Genomic DNA, 16,824 nt, shown 5'->3' with positions numbered 1-16,824 from the left:
ACCAGAGGTCAGCACTGACATTCCCTGTGAACATTGGGAATCATTCATGGGTAATAATTAACCACTTCTGAAAAATAACCTCATCTGCTCCAATCAGCAACATCATTATTTTAAGAACAGCTTGGACTGCTCAAATTCATTAAACCAGCAAAATAAGCGACTTTTCCTAATGAGATACTTCAGAAAATTATCTGTGTTCCGAAGTTTATCATTATTTGCATGTAGTTTATTGTCCACTTGCCTGAGGGTATCTCCTTCACCTGGTAAGCATTTTACTGATTTAATATTGAAGCCCATTTAAGGACTATTACACCAAAGAGAGCTTCCTTAAAAGGTAAATCTGAACAATATTGTTTCACAAAAGTGAGAATTGGTTCACTAAGCCACTGTCTTGATTGAGCATTAATTTTCCCTGATTTGCCTGGATTTCATCACCCGGTTTCCACATTCCACAATATATTGTTTGGCAATAGGTTTACCTAACGTTTTAAATTTAAAATAATTTTTTTCTAGTTTTCAAATCTTTTTTCGCAAAGGAAACATGGCTGAGCGACTATAAAAGCTTTTGAAGTTCAGTGACAATGTACTGACACCAGACTATTTTGTGACTGACCAACAGATAAGAAATAGAATGTAAAGATGTAAAAGTTAACTTGTACAACATGAGAAGAGTTGATACTGGAGTTGAGGATCAAACAAAAGGGTGATCTTCTACGCGTTTTCAAATCTCAAAACTGGATTGCTGCGATACAGATTTTCCATTTGCAAAATTGAGTTTAGATCATGAATTTAAACTGTGTGAACTTTGCTCCAGTGACTTGCAAAAATCATATAAGCTCCTTAAGTTTACTGCTGCCGAATATCCCCCAGATATACTAGATGCTCGGGTTCCTGTGCTATTTGTTTAGATGTTGAAAGAACAAACATGCTAATTAGAACCCGAAATTCACCATCCCTGAAGGGACGACAACTGTGGAGTTTGGCCGATCGATCGAAAAAATCGATGGGCCGCGGGGGTTTGGCACTTTCCCTCCCCGAGCCATATTCAGCTCGGAGGATTTCAGCGGTGTTCACTTCTGCCGGAAACGGTGCGGTGAAGCCGCTGTAAAGGAGAGTTTCCAGCGGTGAGCTCTGCAGCGTGCGGGCCGCTGGAAAGGGACTACCACAGCGAAATTCACCGCAGAAAAGGTAGGACTTTTCCCGGCAAGTGCCCCCGCAAGGTTATCGATGCAGCACCGCTGGGGCCCTTTGGTAGGTAAATAGTTTTATTACTTATTATTGTTTTTCTTTCATTTTCCAGCATGCGCAGTATTTATCTTTTCATATAATTTTATTTATTGTTTTGGTTCCATTAAACCTGTCGAGAGCTGCTCAGAGGTTTGCACATACCACTGTACTTTTGTACAACTTTCAGGCCTGGCTCTTTAGTGGAGTCCTGTGGGCTGCAGAGACCTGCTTGGCAGGGTTCACCCTGAGGGTGGGAGGAGTGTTGGGAGGGTGACACCTGGTACACCTGGTCAGAAGCAGGACGGCATGCAGGAGAAGGCGTCACCATCAGCACCTTGCAGACAGGCAGCGGGCAAGGGAGGCAGCAGCCATGATTTGTTCATTCTGCGCCAAATCAGTGTTATCGGCGTCTTCACCGGCTCGAATCAGGATTGCGGTTGGCTGCTAGGGGACAAGGCATATCCCCTGTTCCCTTGGCTGCTCACTCCACTGTGGAACCCCAGGACAGTGCCAGAGCATGCATACAATGACGCTCATTGTGCCATTAGGTGCATCATTGAGCAATGCATAGGCATCCTTAAGCAGAGGTTTCTGGTGCCTGGACCGCCCTGGTGGCACCTTGCAGTACTCTCCTCAAAGGGTCTCCATAATCATCGTGGTCTGCTGCATGCTGCACAACCTGGTCATCATGAGGGGACAGCCGCTGGAGGTCGAGCCAGCAGTGCCACCTCAGGAGGCGGAGGAGGATCCCTGTCGCCCCAGAGCTAGTAGGCGTTGACCCATCGCCACCCTGGAAGGGCCGGGTGCACCCTCCTGGGAGGATGCGTCCTCACATATATGGAGGTGCCTGACACCACCGCTGTAATCTCCCTCCATGCCTTATGTACTACCTGTCTGCCAGGTCTCCCCACATCAGGAAACAGTATTCTTCTTCTGTCCTCCACATTGTCCATCAGTGTCTCCAGCTCCATATCAGTGAACCTGCTGGCTCTCCTTGCACCAGCCATCCTTCCAACCTCCTTTCCCCCCCCACCCCTGCCCCCCCACCCCTCAGGGTCTTGCTGCAAACCCTGGCCTTTAAAAAGGTCAGAGAGCAGCTAGCTCATTGGAAATCCTATCTGCATGCTGAATTTCTCGGTGGTGATGACGCTTAAATTAAGACAGCCACACTGCTGAAAAATCCACTTTGGAAGGGTTTATTAGCGCTGGAACTCATTTGTTCACTTTTGGAGCTGAATATAGGGTGGCCGAGCCACAAAAAAATGTTGGCGCTAATGTCCACAAAAAGGTGGGAGGGAGCACCAGCTTTCCAGCTATACTGAATTTTGGGCCCATGAGGCTAGACTTTCCATCGGGATCTATATCACCCAAAAATGCATGGTATTTCCAGCGTTAGTGATAATATTATTTTTCGGGATCGCTGGAATAGCGCCCATTTTAAAAACTGCTAGTTTCGATTTTTTTATTTGAGCGTTAACCATAGTGATGTGAAATGGGCGTTAGCAAATTATTCCGTCGTGCATGGCCGGCGTTCCACAGCAATGGCCGTTCTGCGCATGCGTGTTTTTTTTCGGTGATTAACTTTTCCCGCAATTCGGGAGGTCAGGGGTCATCCGCACATGCGCGGAACAGAAGGAGAGAGTTGAGTGTGGTGTAGTTGGAAAGCTGGTTTTGTGGGATAGTGACAAATTGATTTTTGGCCGAAAATAATTGAAAATAATTCAAAAGAAATACTGAAGCACGTAGAGGAGGTGCTGAGTGATGTCTTGGTGGAGGAGTTGTTGGGCGAAGTGAGTGATCTGGGTGAGGTGGGAGAGGAGATGGGTGGCAGAAGGTGTGCGAAGCATTTTTCTGAGGGGGCTAATGCTGCCCTCGTCCATGAGGTAGAAACACGTTGGGCCCAATTGACCTGGGGTGGTCGTGGGAAATCACCCCCCCCCCCCCCAGGGTTTATCAACATATATGGGTGGAGATTGGCGAAGTGGTCTCGTCAGTGGCATGAGGTTCGTGAGCCAAACCAGTGCTGCAAGCGCTGGAATTACCTTGTTGGTTCCGGAAGAGTAAGTATTAAATGTATTATATTTATAAATTGTAATGATGCAATGACTCATTAATTCAAATGTAGATCTGCTGGATTGCCATTAGGCTGGTAATCTTGGTGTCATGCGTTAATTCCTAACCTCGATCTTATTAAATTTACTCTCAGACCGTAGATATAACCATGCATTCATGTACTTCCAGCCTGGAGCTCTAAATATCATGGATTCTGGCCCAAAACGAAATAATATCCATACAACAAGAGTCAAATTGGTAAGTATTTTATCCTCTACAATAGTCTTCAAACTTAACATTGCACAGTGGCATTTAAAGGTGGCATTTTTATGCATAATGCAAGTTACTTTACTGGGGTTTACCCCTCACCTCCCAACCAAAAAGATCAGGGCGGGGAAGACTGAATACCAAAAACCTATAAGCCAACAGCTACAGGATATTAATGATAGTTGTTTAGATGTTGGGAATTATGTACCAGTCTGAATGGGTAAAGGCATAAAGATCATCTTTAGGACTTACGTACTTAAATAAATGATCAATCTTTGCTTTAATCAGAATTGTGACAGACCAATAAAGTATCTGTAACTATAGGTTTTGCCTCTCACATATATCAATGACCCATTGGAAAATGCCCAAAATCCAGAAATTCTCATTGAATCCAATTTAACTCTGGGGAGGGGGCGAGGGGTGGGTGGCCAGGCATTCGGTGCCTTGCACTAGTACCATTGCTCCCACACCCACCCCACTGGATACACCTAAAAATAACATTGAGAATTCAATTTTTATCCGTTTATTATTTTATCAAAAAAATTAAATTTTTCCAGCAGCTTACTTCATCGAATCATATGGAGGAATTTTAACTCAGAAGAGCATGTGGGTTTAGGAGCAAGTGGGGGGGTTAAAACCGGGAAAAATGTCTGCATCGGGAAGCCGGCTCCAACCCGCCAACTTCAGCATTCGGCCTGAGCGCGTTAGGCTGCTTGTACAGAACCCCTCGGGAGGCGTGGAGTGTCTATTAACATGTGCTAATTGCTCAATTGGAGCAATATTTTAACTCGCTTTACATTTAGCGGCACACCCACAGGTTTCCTGGGCTTCCTAAAACTCGCCAGTGAAGGCAAGGTGAGAACACTGCGGCAATTGAAGGGGCTGAATCAACCTCAGGGAAATACTGCAATAAATACTCAGGACTCACAGCTGCTTACTCACCTGCTAGTGGGAAAGGATTTGTTCACAGTACTTTTGCTGATGGTTTACTTTCTACACTTTGGAGGTTTTCTGAATCACAGCAGGATGGGTGGTGCCTTGGCTGCCTCGGACAAGATGCAATATGAGCAACAGCGGCAGCAAGCTCTTGAGAGACCTGCAGCTGCACAGCAGCAGAGAGAGAAGGGAGCGTCAACAGAGAGAGGGGAGCATAAAAACATAGAAAATAGGTGCAGGAGTATACCATTCAGCCCTTCAAGCCTGCACCACCATTCAATAAGATCATGGCTGATCATTCACCTCAGTACCCCTTTCCTGCTTTCTCTCCATACCCCTTGATCCCTTAAGCCATAAGGGCCATATCTAACTCCCCCTTGAATATATCTAACGAACTGGCCTCAACAACTCTCCGCGGTAGAGAATTCCACAGGTTAATAACTCTGAGTGAAGAAGTTTCTCCCCATCTCGGTCCTAAATGACTTATCCCTTATCCTTAGACTGTGACCCCTGGTTCTGGACTTCCCCAACATCGGGAACATTCTTCCTGCATCTAACCTGTCCAATCCTGTCAGAATTTTATATGTTTCGATGAAATCCCCTCTCATTCTTCTAAACTCCAATGAATACAGGCCCAGTTGATCCATTCTCTCCTCATATGTCAGTCCAGCCATCCCTGGAATCAGTCTGGTGAACCTTCATTGCACTCCCTCAATAACGAGAATGTTTTTCCTCAGATTACGAGACTAAAACTGAACATAATATTCCAGGTGCGGCCTCACCAAGGCCCAGTATAACTGCAGTAAGACCTCCCTACTCCTATACTCAAATCCTCTAGCTATGAAGGCCAACATGCCATTTGCCGCCTTCACCGCCTGCTGTACCTGCATGCCACCTTTCAATGACTGACGTACCATGACATCCAGGTCTCGTTGCACTTCCCCTTTTCCTAATCTGCCGCCACTCAGATAATATTCTGTCGTCTTGTTTTTGCCAGCAAAGTGGATAACCTCACATTTATCCACATTATACTGCATCTGCCATGCATTTGCCCATTCACCTAATCTGTCCAAATCACCCTGCAGCCTCTTAGCATCCTCCTCCCAGCTCACACTGCCACCCAGCTTAGTGTCATCTGCAAACTTGGAGATATTACACTCAATTCCTTCATCTAAATCATTGATGTATATTGTAAATAGCTGGGGTCCCAGCACTGAGTCCTGCGGCACCCCACTAGTCACTGCCTGCCATTCTGAAAAGAACCCATTTATCCCGATTCTCTGCTTCCTGTCTGCCAACCAGTTCTCTTTCCACGTCAGTACACTACCCCAAATACCATGTACTTTAATTTTGCACACCAATCTCTTGTGTGGGACCTTGTCAAAAGCCTTTGAAAGTCCAAATACACCACATCCACTGGTTCTCCCTGTCCACTCTACCAGTTACATCCTCAAGATTTGTCAAGCATGATTTCCCTTTCATAAATGACTTGGACCGATCCTGTCACTGCTGTTTCATCTTTAATAATTGATTCCAACATTTTCCCCACTACTGATGTCAGGCAGAGAGAGGGGAGCAACAGAGGATGGGAGGGCGGCAGCAGAGGGGGGCAGTAGAGCAGTGCAGCTCGCAGGAGGCACTACCCACGACATAGGGTGTACAGGGAGAGGCTGAGCTTTCTTGACATGTCCAAACAGCAGTGTTTCAGGAGGCTCAGTTTGTCGCCTCAGGTGGCGGAAGGTATCTGCAGCCTCCCAGAAGAAGACCTGCTTCCTGCTGGATCTGGTGGCCATGCGTTGCCAGCTGCTGTCATCGTCACCCCTGCCCTCAACTTTTTTGCCTCCGGATCCTTCCAGGGCTCTGCCGGAGACATATCCAGGATCTCCCAGTCAACCGCCCACAAATCAACCAGGAATATTTGTCAACCACAAGGGCTTCCACTCCATCAATGTGCAGCTGGTGTGCAACCACAAAAAGATATTTATGTAGGTGTGTGCAAGATTCCTGCACATCTGGAATTATGCTTTCATTCTGCGGCAGTCCAAGCTCCCAGATGTCTTCGGACCTACAAGCAGACTTAAAGGGTGGCTGCTAGGAGACAACTTCATACTTCAAACTTGGCTGATGACACCTGTCAGAAACCCAACCAATGAAACCCGGCATCATCATCATCATAGGCAGTCCCTCGGAATCGAGGAAGACTTGCTTCCACTCCTAAAGTGAGTTCTCAGGTGACTGTACAGTCCCATATGGGAATTGCAGTCTCTGTCACAGGTGGGGCAATCATTGAAGGAAAGGGTGGATGGTGAGTCTGGTTTGCCGCACGCTCCTTCCGCTGCCAGAGATTGCTTTCTGCATGCTCTCGGCAACGAGACTCGAGGTACTCGGCGCCCTCCCGGATGCTCTTCCTCCACCTAGAGCGGTCTTGGGCCAGGGATTCCCAGGTGCCGGTGGGGATGTTACATTTTATCAAGGAGGCTTTGAGGGTGTCCTTGAAACGGTTCCTCTTCCTACCTGAAGTTCGCTTGCCGTGTAGGAGTTCCAAGTAGAGCGCTTGCTTTGGGAGTCTCTTGTCAGGCATGCGAACGATGTGATCAAAAGTGCTGTAATAAAAGCATATGACCACCAGATGCGTGATTGAATAGGCCATCGGCATGCTGAAGGTGCGTTTCAGGTGCCTGGACAGATCCATTCTGGAGCTGCCCTTCCGTGCGTACCAGCCAGGTTCTCCAGAATGGTCATGGTGTGCTGCGCGTTGCATATCATTGCTCAGCAGTTGGATTTAGACCAGATGAACAAGGCAAAGAGCTCAGATCTTCAGACAGTTCCGAGGAGGAGGAAGGTGATGAGGGCAGTGCACCACCGACTGCTCACATTGCTGCCAGGGATGTCCTCCTTAATTCAAGGGTCACTTAGGTTGCACCAGTGGATCGATGTCAGAAGCACCTGCAACGGCCATTCTTCCCACTCCCTCACCCCCACCCCCCCCCAACAATGCCACTGACACAAAACAGTCCTGCAAACAACCAACCACCCCTTGCACAACCCTCCATTGGTTCCCATCAATTGATGTCTTCCCACTGTTCATCAAACAACTTGAAAGGCAACTTGCCACCCAGCGACCACGAATGGGCAAGACGGGAAAGTGGTGCAAAAGAATAACATTTATATGCTTAACTAAACAACAGAAAAGTAGCAACACAACATTTTCTCATGACATGTAGGTCACCAGGTAGCTGTCCATCTCCATCTCCGATGCTGAAACGTTACTGGTCGCCAGCGCTTTCTCCTCTTCACTTGCAAGCTTGGAAATAGAAACATAGAAAATAGGTGCAGGAGTAGGCCATTCGGCCCTTCGAGCCTGCACCACCATTCAATATGATCATGGCTGATCATTCACCTCAGTACCCCTTTCCTGCTTTCTCTCCATACCCCTTGATCCCTTTAGCCGTAAGGGCCATATCTAACTCCCTCTTGAATATATCCAATGAATTGGCATCAGCAACTCTCTGCGGTAGGGAATTCCACAGGTTAACAACTCTGAGTGAAGAAGTTTCTCCTCAACTTGGTCCTAAATGGCCTACCCCTTATCCTAAGACTGTGTCCCCTGGTTCTGGACTTCCCCATCATCGGGAACATTCTTCCCGCATCTAACCTGTCCAGTCCCGTCAGAATCTTGTAAGTTTCTATGAGATCCCTTCTCATCCTTCTAAACTCCAATGTATAAAGGCCCAGTTGATCCAGTCTCTGCTCATATGTCAGTCCCGCCTTCCCGGGAATCAGTCTGTTGAACCTTCGCTGCACTCCCTCAATAGCAAGAATGTCCTTCCTCAGATTAGGAGACCAAAACTGAATACAATATTCCAGGTGAGGCCTCACCAAGACCTTGTGGAGGCCCACCTCCAGTTCTCTCCCTCTCCCTCGTGTTCTCTGCTTTCTTCTCCTGTAACAAGGGAAAGGACAGACCTGCGAATGAGTGTCATGGCACATTTTCACTTGATAGTCACCCTCACCAAATGCACTTAATCTATCGGAGAGAGGCATGAAATTGCATAAGGATGAGGGTGATTTGCAGCGGTGGATAAATAGATGGGGATGTGAGGAAGAAAAAGATGGATGCACCTACAAGGTAAGTGGGTGTGAGGAGTAATGTGATGGAGTAGGATTGAGGAGGAAGAGTGAGGAGATAGGGTGATGCGCACAGCAAGATGTAGGTGAATGTGCAACTTTACTCACCTTTCCTGATCTGATTAGGTCATTAAAGTGCTTCGTGCACTGAATCCATGAGTGTGCCACTAAGCTCCTGCTGCTGACCTCCTGGGCCACCTCCAGCCACGCCTTCTTGGTGTTACCAGCAAGTTTCCTCCTCCCGTTACTGGGGAAGGTTATCTCTGTCCGACTCCTCACTGATTCCAGCAGCACATGAAGCCAGGCGTCATTGAACCAAGGCACAGCCTTTCACTGTCTGGAATCCATTCTCAAACTTCCTCTTCTGTTCTTTCCGACTCCAACTCCTCCCAATTCCAATTTCAGATTGTCCCTTTAACTGGAGTTGTGATTGTGTCATGTGGATCCTCATCGCTGCTGCTCATTGGATGCCAAACCCGGACGTAAAATGCTCATGGACTTGCTGAGCTAAAAAGCCACTGAACCAACCTCTGGGTTTCCCACACTCCCAACCCGTCTCCGAGCTAATATCGGGGCCACACTGTACAGGAGAAGGCTATTCAGCCCACCGTGTCTGTGCCGACTTGGAAAGAGATACCCAATTACTCCCATTCCACTGTTCTTTCCCCATAGCACTGCAAATGTTTCCTTTTCAAGTATTTATCCAATTCCCGTTTGAAAGTTACTATTGAATCTGCTTCAGCACCCTTTCTAGCAGCGCGTTCCAGATCATAACTCACTGCATTAAAAAATAAAAACTTCTTCTCTCCCCACTGGTTCTTTTGCCAATTACCTTAAATCTGTGTCCTCTGGTTACAGATAGTTTCTCTTTATTTATTCTATCAGATTCCTTCATAATTTGAACACTTATTAAATCTCCCCTTAACATTCTCTGCTCTAAAGAGAACAATGTAGCTCATCTCAAAACATAACTGACGTCTCTCATCCACAGTCACATTCTAATAAATCTCTGCACCCTCCATGAATCCATGTTCTACTATCCTCAGCAACTTCTCCGCACACACACACACACACCTTTATAAACATTTTTGACCTCCGATGATACCCCAGCCCCATACAGATCTGCCAAGAGCACACCAACAATATTTTAAAATATAGTCTTCCGAGACTCCATCCCTTTCCCCAGATTCTCCCACGTGACATCTCCTCTCCTACTAAGCGTTCCCTGACCTCAGGCCAACCCTTCCACCCTGAATCCATTGGGCTGGTTTTTTGACTCGTTTGCACCCCGTTTAGCACCTGGGCAGGGCACAAAAAGGATATTTTGGGGCGTGAAACGAGGCACACAAGATTTTGCGCCCAGGCAGAACTTTTGGCAATGGTTTTGTGGCGGTGCTAACACTTAGCGCCCGCCCGCTGTTTTCACCGTTTGGATGAAGTAAATCATCATGCATCACTGCGCTAGGTCCCCGGGCAGAACCTTCGAGCATATCGCTCCATTTAGCGTCCGCCCGGGAACCCGCCAGCAAAAAGCAGTCGCAGCCCCGGTCACACCAGACACTAACGGCACCATCTTAGAAACGGAGGCGAAAGTTGGAGTTCTGAGTGATTGGGAAAGCATTGGGAGAAGAACACTGTGTTACAGCATACTTTTCATTGTGAAGTTTGTGTGAATTTATAGTTTGTTTTCAAGGACATTTTAAAAGATGGGGCCATACTTTGTCAGCCATTAATCCCGGCTGCTATAATTACACGGCGTCGAGCTGGAAGAAGGCTTATCGATGATTTTCAACGTAATCGAAGAGGTCACAGATGTATGGGGAGGAGGCCTTACCCCCAACAACTTTACAGGGAACATCGCCCATACTTGCAACTCGCTGAGGCACAGTGCGTTAGAAGGCTGCACTTCTGAAAAGAAATGCTGACAGAGATATGCCAGCTCCTACAGGTAGACCTACAGTCTACCAGTGGCAACAGGACTGCATTGCCCGTCGAGGTGAAGGTGACTGTGGCACTTGCCTTCTATACCTCTGGCTCCTTTCAGGCATCAGCAGGGGACATATGTTCCATCTCGCAGCACGCTACACATTGCTGCATTCGTCAGGTGACTACTACACTGCACGCACTCAAGATGGACTTCCCAATGACCAAGGAGGCCCAAATTGAGAGGGCTGTAGGTTTTGGACAAATTGCTGGCTTCCCCAAGGTTCAGGGTGCTCTTGATTGTATTCACATTGCCCTGCAAGCACCTTTACTCAATCCAGTGGTTTTCCAAAACCGAAAATGATTCCACTTCCTGAACGTACAGATCGTCTGCGACCATACTCAGCGCTTCATAGGAGTCAATGTCCAGTATCCAGGGAGCATCCATGATGCTCTCATCTTGCATGAGAGCACTGTCTCAGGCATGTTCCAGCGTCAACCACAAGGCCGGAGCTAGATGCTGGGGGACAAAGGTTACGACCTCGCCACCTGGCTCATGACCCCTCTACGGATCCCTGAGAGAAGCCGAGCGTCGCTATAATGAGAGCCATGCAGCCACTCACAACATCATTGAAAAGACAATTGGAGTGCTCAAGCACCGCTTCCGATGCCTGGACCACTCTGGAGGCTGCCTGCAATACTCCCCTCAGCAGGTCTCTGTGTTCGCTATGGTGTACTGCATGCTACATAACTTAGCCATCATGAGAGGACAGAATTAGCCAATGGGGATTGCAGAACCACCTCAGGAGAGGTGGGGTGAGGGGAAGCTGCTGCAAAAGCCTTACGTCAGCAGCTCATAATTGAATGCTTTGCTTGAAGAGCGAACGTCACGTTTGACCGTTGCTCGGCCACTCTCCCACCATGTTGACTATTCCCACACTTATTTTGCAAATAAGACATTACACAGGGATGTTTAAGGTGAACAAAAGAATTTATAAAACATTGTAAACTTTTATAACTTTGTTAACATAACTTGCAAACTTTGAAACTTTAATAAAATAACAAATTATCTGCATCCAGCAGTGTGATTAAACAACAACAACATTATAACCAACAGAATGCACACAAAATGCAGCAACCCCTGCCCCACTGTCTTTACCCACCAGCTTCCCCCGCCCCTCCCTTACTCTTACCCCTCTCCCTTGCCTGCTGCTTGTACCAAAGTGGCACCACGATGGCGTGCAGCAAAGTTGCCAGAGCACTGCTGTGTTGGGGGTAGAGAGACATTGGAGATGCCACCTGGGGAGACACTGGACAGGCTCATGGCGTGATAGGCCCGGCTTCTGACTGGCGAGCTTCTTCATTGGCATCGCCAGTCATAGGTGGTGTGGGTCAGGATGTCACACTGGGGAACACAGAGAGTATGGCGGAAGGGTTTATGGACTACATCACCTGCCCAAGCTGAAGCAGAGCCTGGTGCCTGTAATACACCATATTCAGAAAGGCTTCTCGCCACACTCTCCAGGACTCCAGTGTCACTACTGGAGGCCACCAGCCTCGTGTGGGCAGTGATGGCCTCGCAGGTTTCGCAGCTCACACCAAAAATCTGCGACCTTACCTCAATGCTCGCAGAGAGATTCTTGATAGTCGCGGGAATCCTACCCAGGACATCAAGGAGCGGATGGGTGAGCTGGATGCTCTCCCTGGACAGTCCCACCATGCCCTGTTCCACGTCTGCCTGTCTATTAGCAGACCGACTTTGCCGACTCACCTTACGGAGAGATGGCATACGAGATTCAACCCCAGAACTGCGTTGCTGCACACCACTAGTCCCAGGAGCCTCGGAGGTCTCAAAGCCCGGGAAAGTTACATCATCCTCAGACGAGGTGTTTGCCGGTAGAAAAAGAAGTGCAGAGTGCATCTGCCCGCCCGGCTGATCTGTGAACTCTTCCTCTTTCTCCTCCTCCTCCTCCACATGATGGCCTGATGTGGAGGGTTGATCTGAGGGATGCAGCGGCTGTGACTGGTCAGCTGGAAGTAGAACGCAACAGACGAGTGGTTAGCAGCAGGGGAGGGGGCAGGGTGACATGAGGAAGGTCACATAGCACAGGCTCATTTGAAGGACTGCCGATACTCCATTATATCTAGTCCATGGCTGCATCACATTGCCCCAACCCTAGTCCAGAGACACTGCATGACATTGCCCCAACCCTAGTCCAGAGACACTACATCACATTGCCCCAACCCCTAGTCCAGAGACACTGCATCACATTGCCCCAACACATCCCAGGGAGTGTGCAGGACTTGCCCTCAGTAACCAAGCGGGGGTCAGCACCCCCAGTGCCAGTTGCCCGACCTGAGACGCCGATGAGGCCTGCCACTCCCTCTTCAAGGTTGATAAGTGGCAGGTTCTGAGGCAGACCGCTGCCTGTCCTCACCTGTTCATGGCGGTTATGGAACTTCTTTGCTTGCAAGGATGAAAATGGGAATGGTTACCAGAGGGTCCATCTGGGTTTGTGGCACTCATAGATAGCCCTTATACCATAATCTGTGAATGTAATAGAGTTCTCTGTTTAATGGCCTTGGAAGTTCCACATGGTTCATCAGGAGGACATCAAAGTGCGGAAACATCTTACGAGATCTCAGAAAGCAATCTTAATAATGTGTAAATATCATTCATGGCAAATAGGGTGTGAAACTAAGCCTACCTATGTGTCATGCATTTTAGAAGGCAACCCACAGAATGCTGAGAGACAGCGACAGCATGAGAACAAATAGTGTGTCAGATGTATAATTCAAGTAAAAAAGGAGTGCATCAATAAAAATTGTACTCTAACGACCCTACAAAGATCATTGAACTTTTTTCAGCACTGCTTCCCACTCCTGGCCAATGTTTGGCAGGGGTCTAGATCCACCCCTCCAGTGTAATTCTTGCCAACTCCTCTCCACAGCCCCCACAAGAGCTTCATTAGCCTCTGGAGAAAATCGCCTGGCTAGCTGTCCACTATCATCCTCCTCCATGATCAAAATCTAATTATAAAATGGCTGATTCAGCCCGGGTGTACTGTGTATGCGCGCGGCCATGCCCTGCATTAGCGTTTGCGATCGGACAACGGACCAGAAGTACGGGAAGAAAAAATAATAAATTTGCGCATGCGCAGAACAGCCGATTTTTTTTTTTTTTTTTTTTTTTTTGGGGGCCGGAACTTTTCGGCTTTGGTGCACAAATTCTGTGCTGCAACACCAGAGTTAGCGCTAACGCCTGTTGTGAACTTTCATTTGGTGAAAGTTGCGCGCTCTGGCGCTAAAATTTTGATTTCGCCACGATTTGCGCCCGAAAACGGGCGAAATCGCAAAAAGCCAAAAATCCAGCCCAATGCATTTACTGCCTCCCAGATCAAACTTCTGCTCCATCCTTTGAACTTTCAACCTCCACTATATTCACCCATGTCCTCGCACAACATGTAGAATTTTTGCCCAGGTTCTCCTGGTTTCGCACCCTACCTTAGGTAGAAACAATACTAAAATGGGGTAATCAACTGTTTACATGGTATCTGCAGAGTTTATTTCCAGGGTTTACACTGATCTATGACCAAAGTTACGTCAGGAGATTGTGGAAATTCTATCCCATGATCTTCAAGGTGCAGTTACCTTCCTGGAAATTGACTGGAACAAGCTCTGACTTAATATAGCTAAACTCTTTCCTTTGTAATCAGACATCAAACAAATGTCATACAGGTGCACGAGGATCAGAGGTCTGTAGTGCACTCAACTCTATGCGGGAGTCCTCCCACTATTTATCGGGGACTTGGCCTGGAGGGTGGTGCACGGAGCAGTCCCGTGCAATAAATTTTTAAGTCGGTTCACGGGCTCCCAGGCCGCCTGCAATTTCTGCGGTCTGGAAGAGTCCGTGTTCCACGTTTTTATGGAGTGTGCGAGGTTGCAGCCCCTGTTCCGTTATTTAAAGGGGCTGCTCCTCAATTTCTGGTTGCACTTCAGTCCCACACTCCTGATCTTTGGGCACCCTGTGCGGAGGGGAGCGGGTAGGTCCGAGGGCCTCCTCGTAGGACTGCTCCTGGGCACGGCTAAGGGTGCCATCAGCCGGTCCAGGCAGCGGGCGGTCATTCAGCCCGACTGCCTGCCTCTCTTCCGCGCCTACATCCGGGCCAGGGTGTCCTTGGAGATGGAGCACGCGGTGTCCACCGGTACGCCCGCGGCCTTCCGCGAGAGGTGGGCGCCGGAGGGATTGGAGTGCATCGTCACCCCCGGCAACCAAATTTTAATTTGATTTTATATGTTTTAAAGTTTAATTTGTTTTAATTGCCGGGTTCTTAGTGTCCCCCTCCCCTTTTATAGGGGGCACTTGTAAAATATATGGTTTTAAAGCCCCCCAAAAAAAAAACACAAAAAAAAAACATTTATTAGAAAAAGGGGCTGTTAAGTGTCTGGAGTGTCCCCCAGATCGGGGGGCACTTGATCTAATGTCTATTTTGTTCCCCCCCCCCAAAAGAGTTGTAGTGCACTCAACTCTACGCGGGAGTCCTCCCATTATTTATCAGGGACTTGGCCTGGAGGGTGGTGCACGGAGCAGTCCCGTGCAATAAATTTTTAAGCCGGTTCAGGGGCTCCCAGGCCGCCTGCAATTTCTGCGGTCTGGAAGAGTCCGTGTTCCACGTTTTTATGGAGTGTGCGAGGTTGCAGCCCCTGTTCCATTATTTAAAAGGGCTGCTCCTCAAATTCTGGCTGCACTTCAGTCCCACACTCCTGATCTTTGGGCACCCTGTGCGGAGGGGAGCGGGTAGGTCCGAGGGCCTCCTCGTAGGACTGCTCCTGGGCACAGCCAAGGGTGCCATCAGCCGGTCTAGGCAGCGGGCGGTCGAGGGGGTCGTTCAGCCCGACTGCCTGCCTCTCTTCCGCGTGTACATCCGGGCCAGGGTGTCCTTAGAGATGGAGCACGCGGTGTCCACCGGTACGCTCACGGCCTTCCGCGAGAGGTGGGCGCCGGAGGGACTGGAGTGCATCATCACCCCCGGCAACCAAATTTTAATTTGATTTTATATGTTTTAAAGTTTAATTTGTTTTAATTGCTGGGTTTTAGTGTCCTCCTCCCCTTTTATAGGGGGCACTTATATGTGTTTTAGCGCCCCCCAAAAAAACTACAAAAAATACAAAAAAAAGGGCCTGGAAAAATGGTTGGAGTGTCCCCCAGAGTGGGGGGGCACTTGATTTAACTGGTTAATTTTGTCTCCTCTAAAAGAGTTGTAGTGCACTTAAACACACTAAGAACTCGAAAGGTGTGTCCCCATGAGGAGCTCACAACAAATGCTTCAACCCTCCATAGTAAACAATGTATATTTTATCAATGAGCAATTGATGAGAGCAGTGTCCTAGGCCCAACCACCTTCAGCTGCTTCATCAATGACCTTCCTTCCATCATAAGGTCAGAAGTGGGGATGTTTGCTGATGATTGCACAGTGTTCAGTTCCATTCGCAACTCCTCAGATAATGAAGCAGTCCATGCCCGCATGTAGCAAGACCTGGACGACATTCAGGCTTGGGCTGGTAAGTGGCGAGTTACATTCGCGCCACACAAGTGCCAGGCAATGACCATTTCCAACAAGCAAGAGTCTAACCACCTCCCCTTGACATCCAACGGCATTACCATCACCAAATCTCCCACCATCAACAGCCTGGGGTCACCATTGACCAGAAATTTAACTAGACCAGCACATAAATACTGTGGCAACAAGAGCAGGTCAGAGGCTGGGTATTCTGCAACAAGTGTCTCACCTCCTGACTCCCCAAAGCCTTTCCACCATCTACAAGGCATAAGTCAGGGGTGTGATGGAATACACTCCACATGCCTGGATGAGTGCAGCTCCAACAACACTCAAGAAGCTCAACACCATCCAGGACAAAGCAGCCCACTTGATTATTACCCTATTCACCACCTTCAACATTCACTCCCTCCACCACAAGCGCACCATGGTTGCTGTGTGTACTACCTACAAGATGCACTGCAGCAACTCGTCAAGGCTTCTTCGGCAGCACCTCCCAAACCCTCAACCTCTGCCACCGAGAAGAACAAGGTCAGCAGGCGCATTGGAGAACACCATCACCACCAAGTTCCCCTCCAAGTTACACACCAGCCTGACTTGGAAGTATATCACCGTTCCTTCATCGTCGCTGGGTCAAAATCCTGGAACTCCCTCCCCAGCATCACCACACAGACTGCAGCTGTTCAAGACGGTGGCTCACAACCACCTTCTCAAGGGCAGTTAGGGATGGGCA

General features: G+C 48.3%; 1 protein-coding gene across 1 annotated transcript in view; it reads left to right on the top strand.

Annotated features, from left to right (window-relative positions):
- rgs11 (regulator of G protein signaling 11) overlaps positions 1-16,824 on the top strand; it is a 247,511-nt gene that overhangs the window by 139,960 nt on the left and 90,727 nt on the right. The window contains exon 9 of the mRNA XM_070856713.1: positions 3,469-3,537. Within this exon, the coding sequence (XP_070712814.1) occupies positions 3,469-3,537 (69 nt within the window). The remainder of the gene's footprint in view (positions 1-3,468; positions 3,538-16,824) is intronic.

The sequence above is a fragment of the Pristiophorus japonicus genome, chromosome 15, assembly GCF_044704955.1.
Source record: "Pristiophorus japonicus isolate sPriJap1 chromosome 15, sPriJap1.hap1, whole genome shotgun sequence".
Classification (NCBI taxonomy): Eukaryota; Metazoa; Chordata; class Chondrichthyes; family Pristiophoridae; genus Pristiophorus; species Pristiophorus japonicus.
Note: the sequence above shows the minus strand (reverse complement) of the source record. Positions and strands in the feature narration are given on the sequence as shown.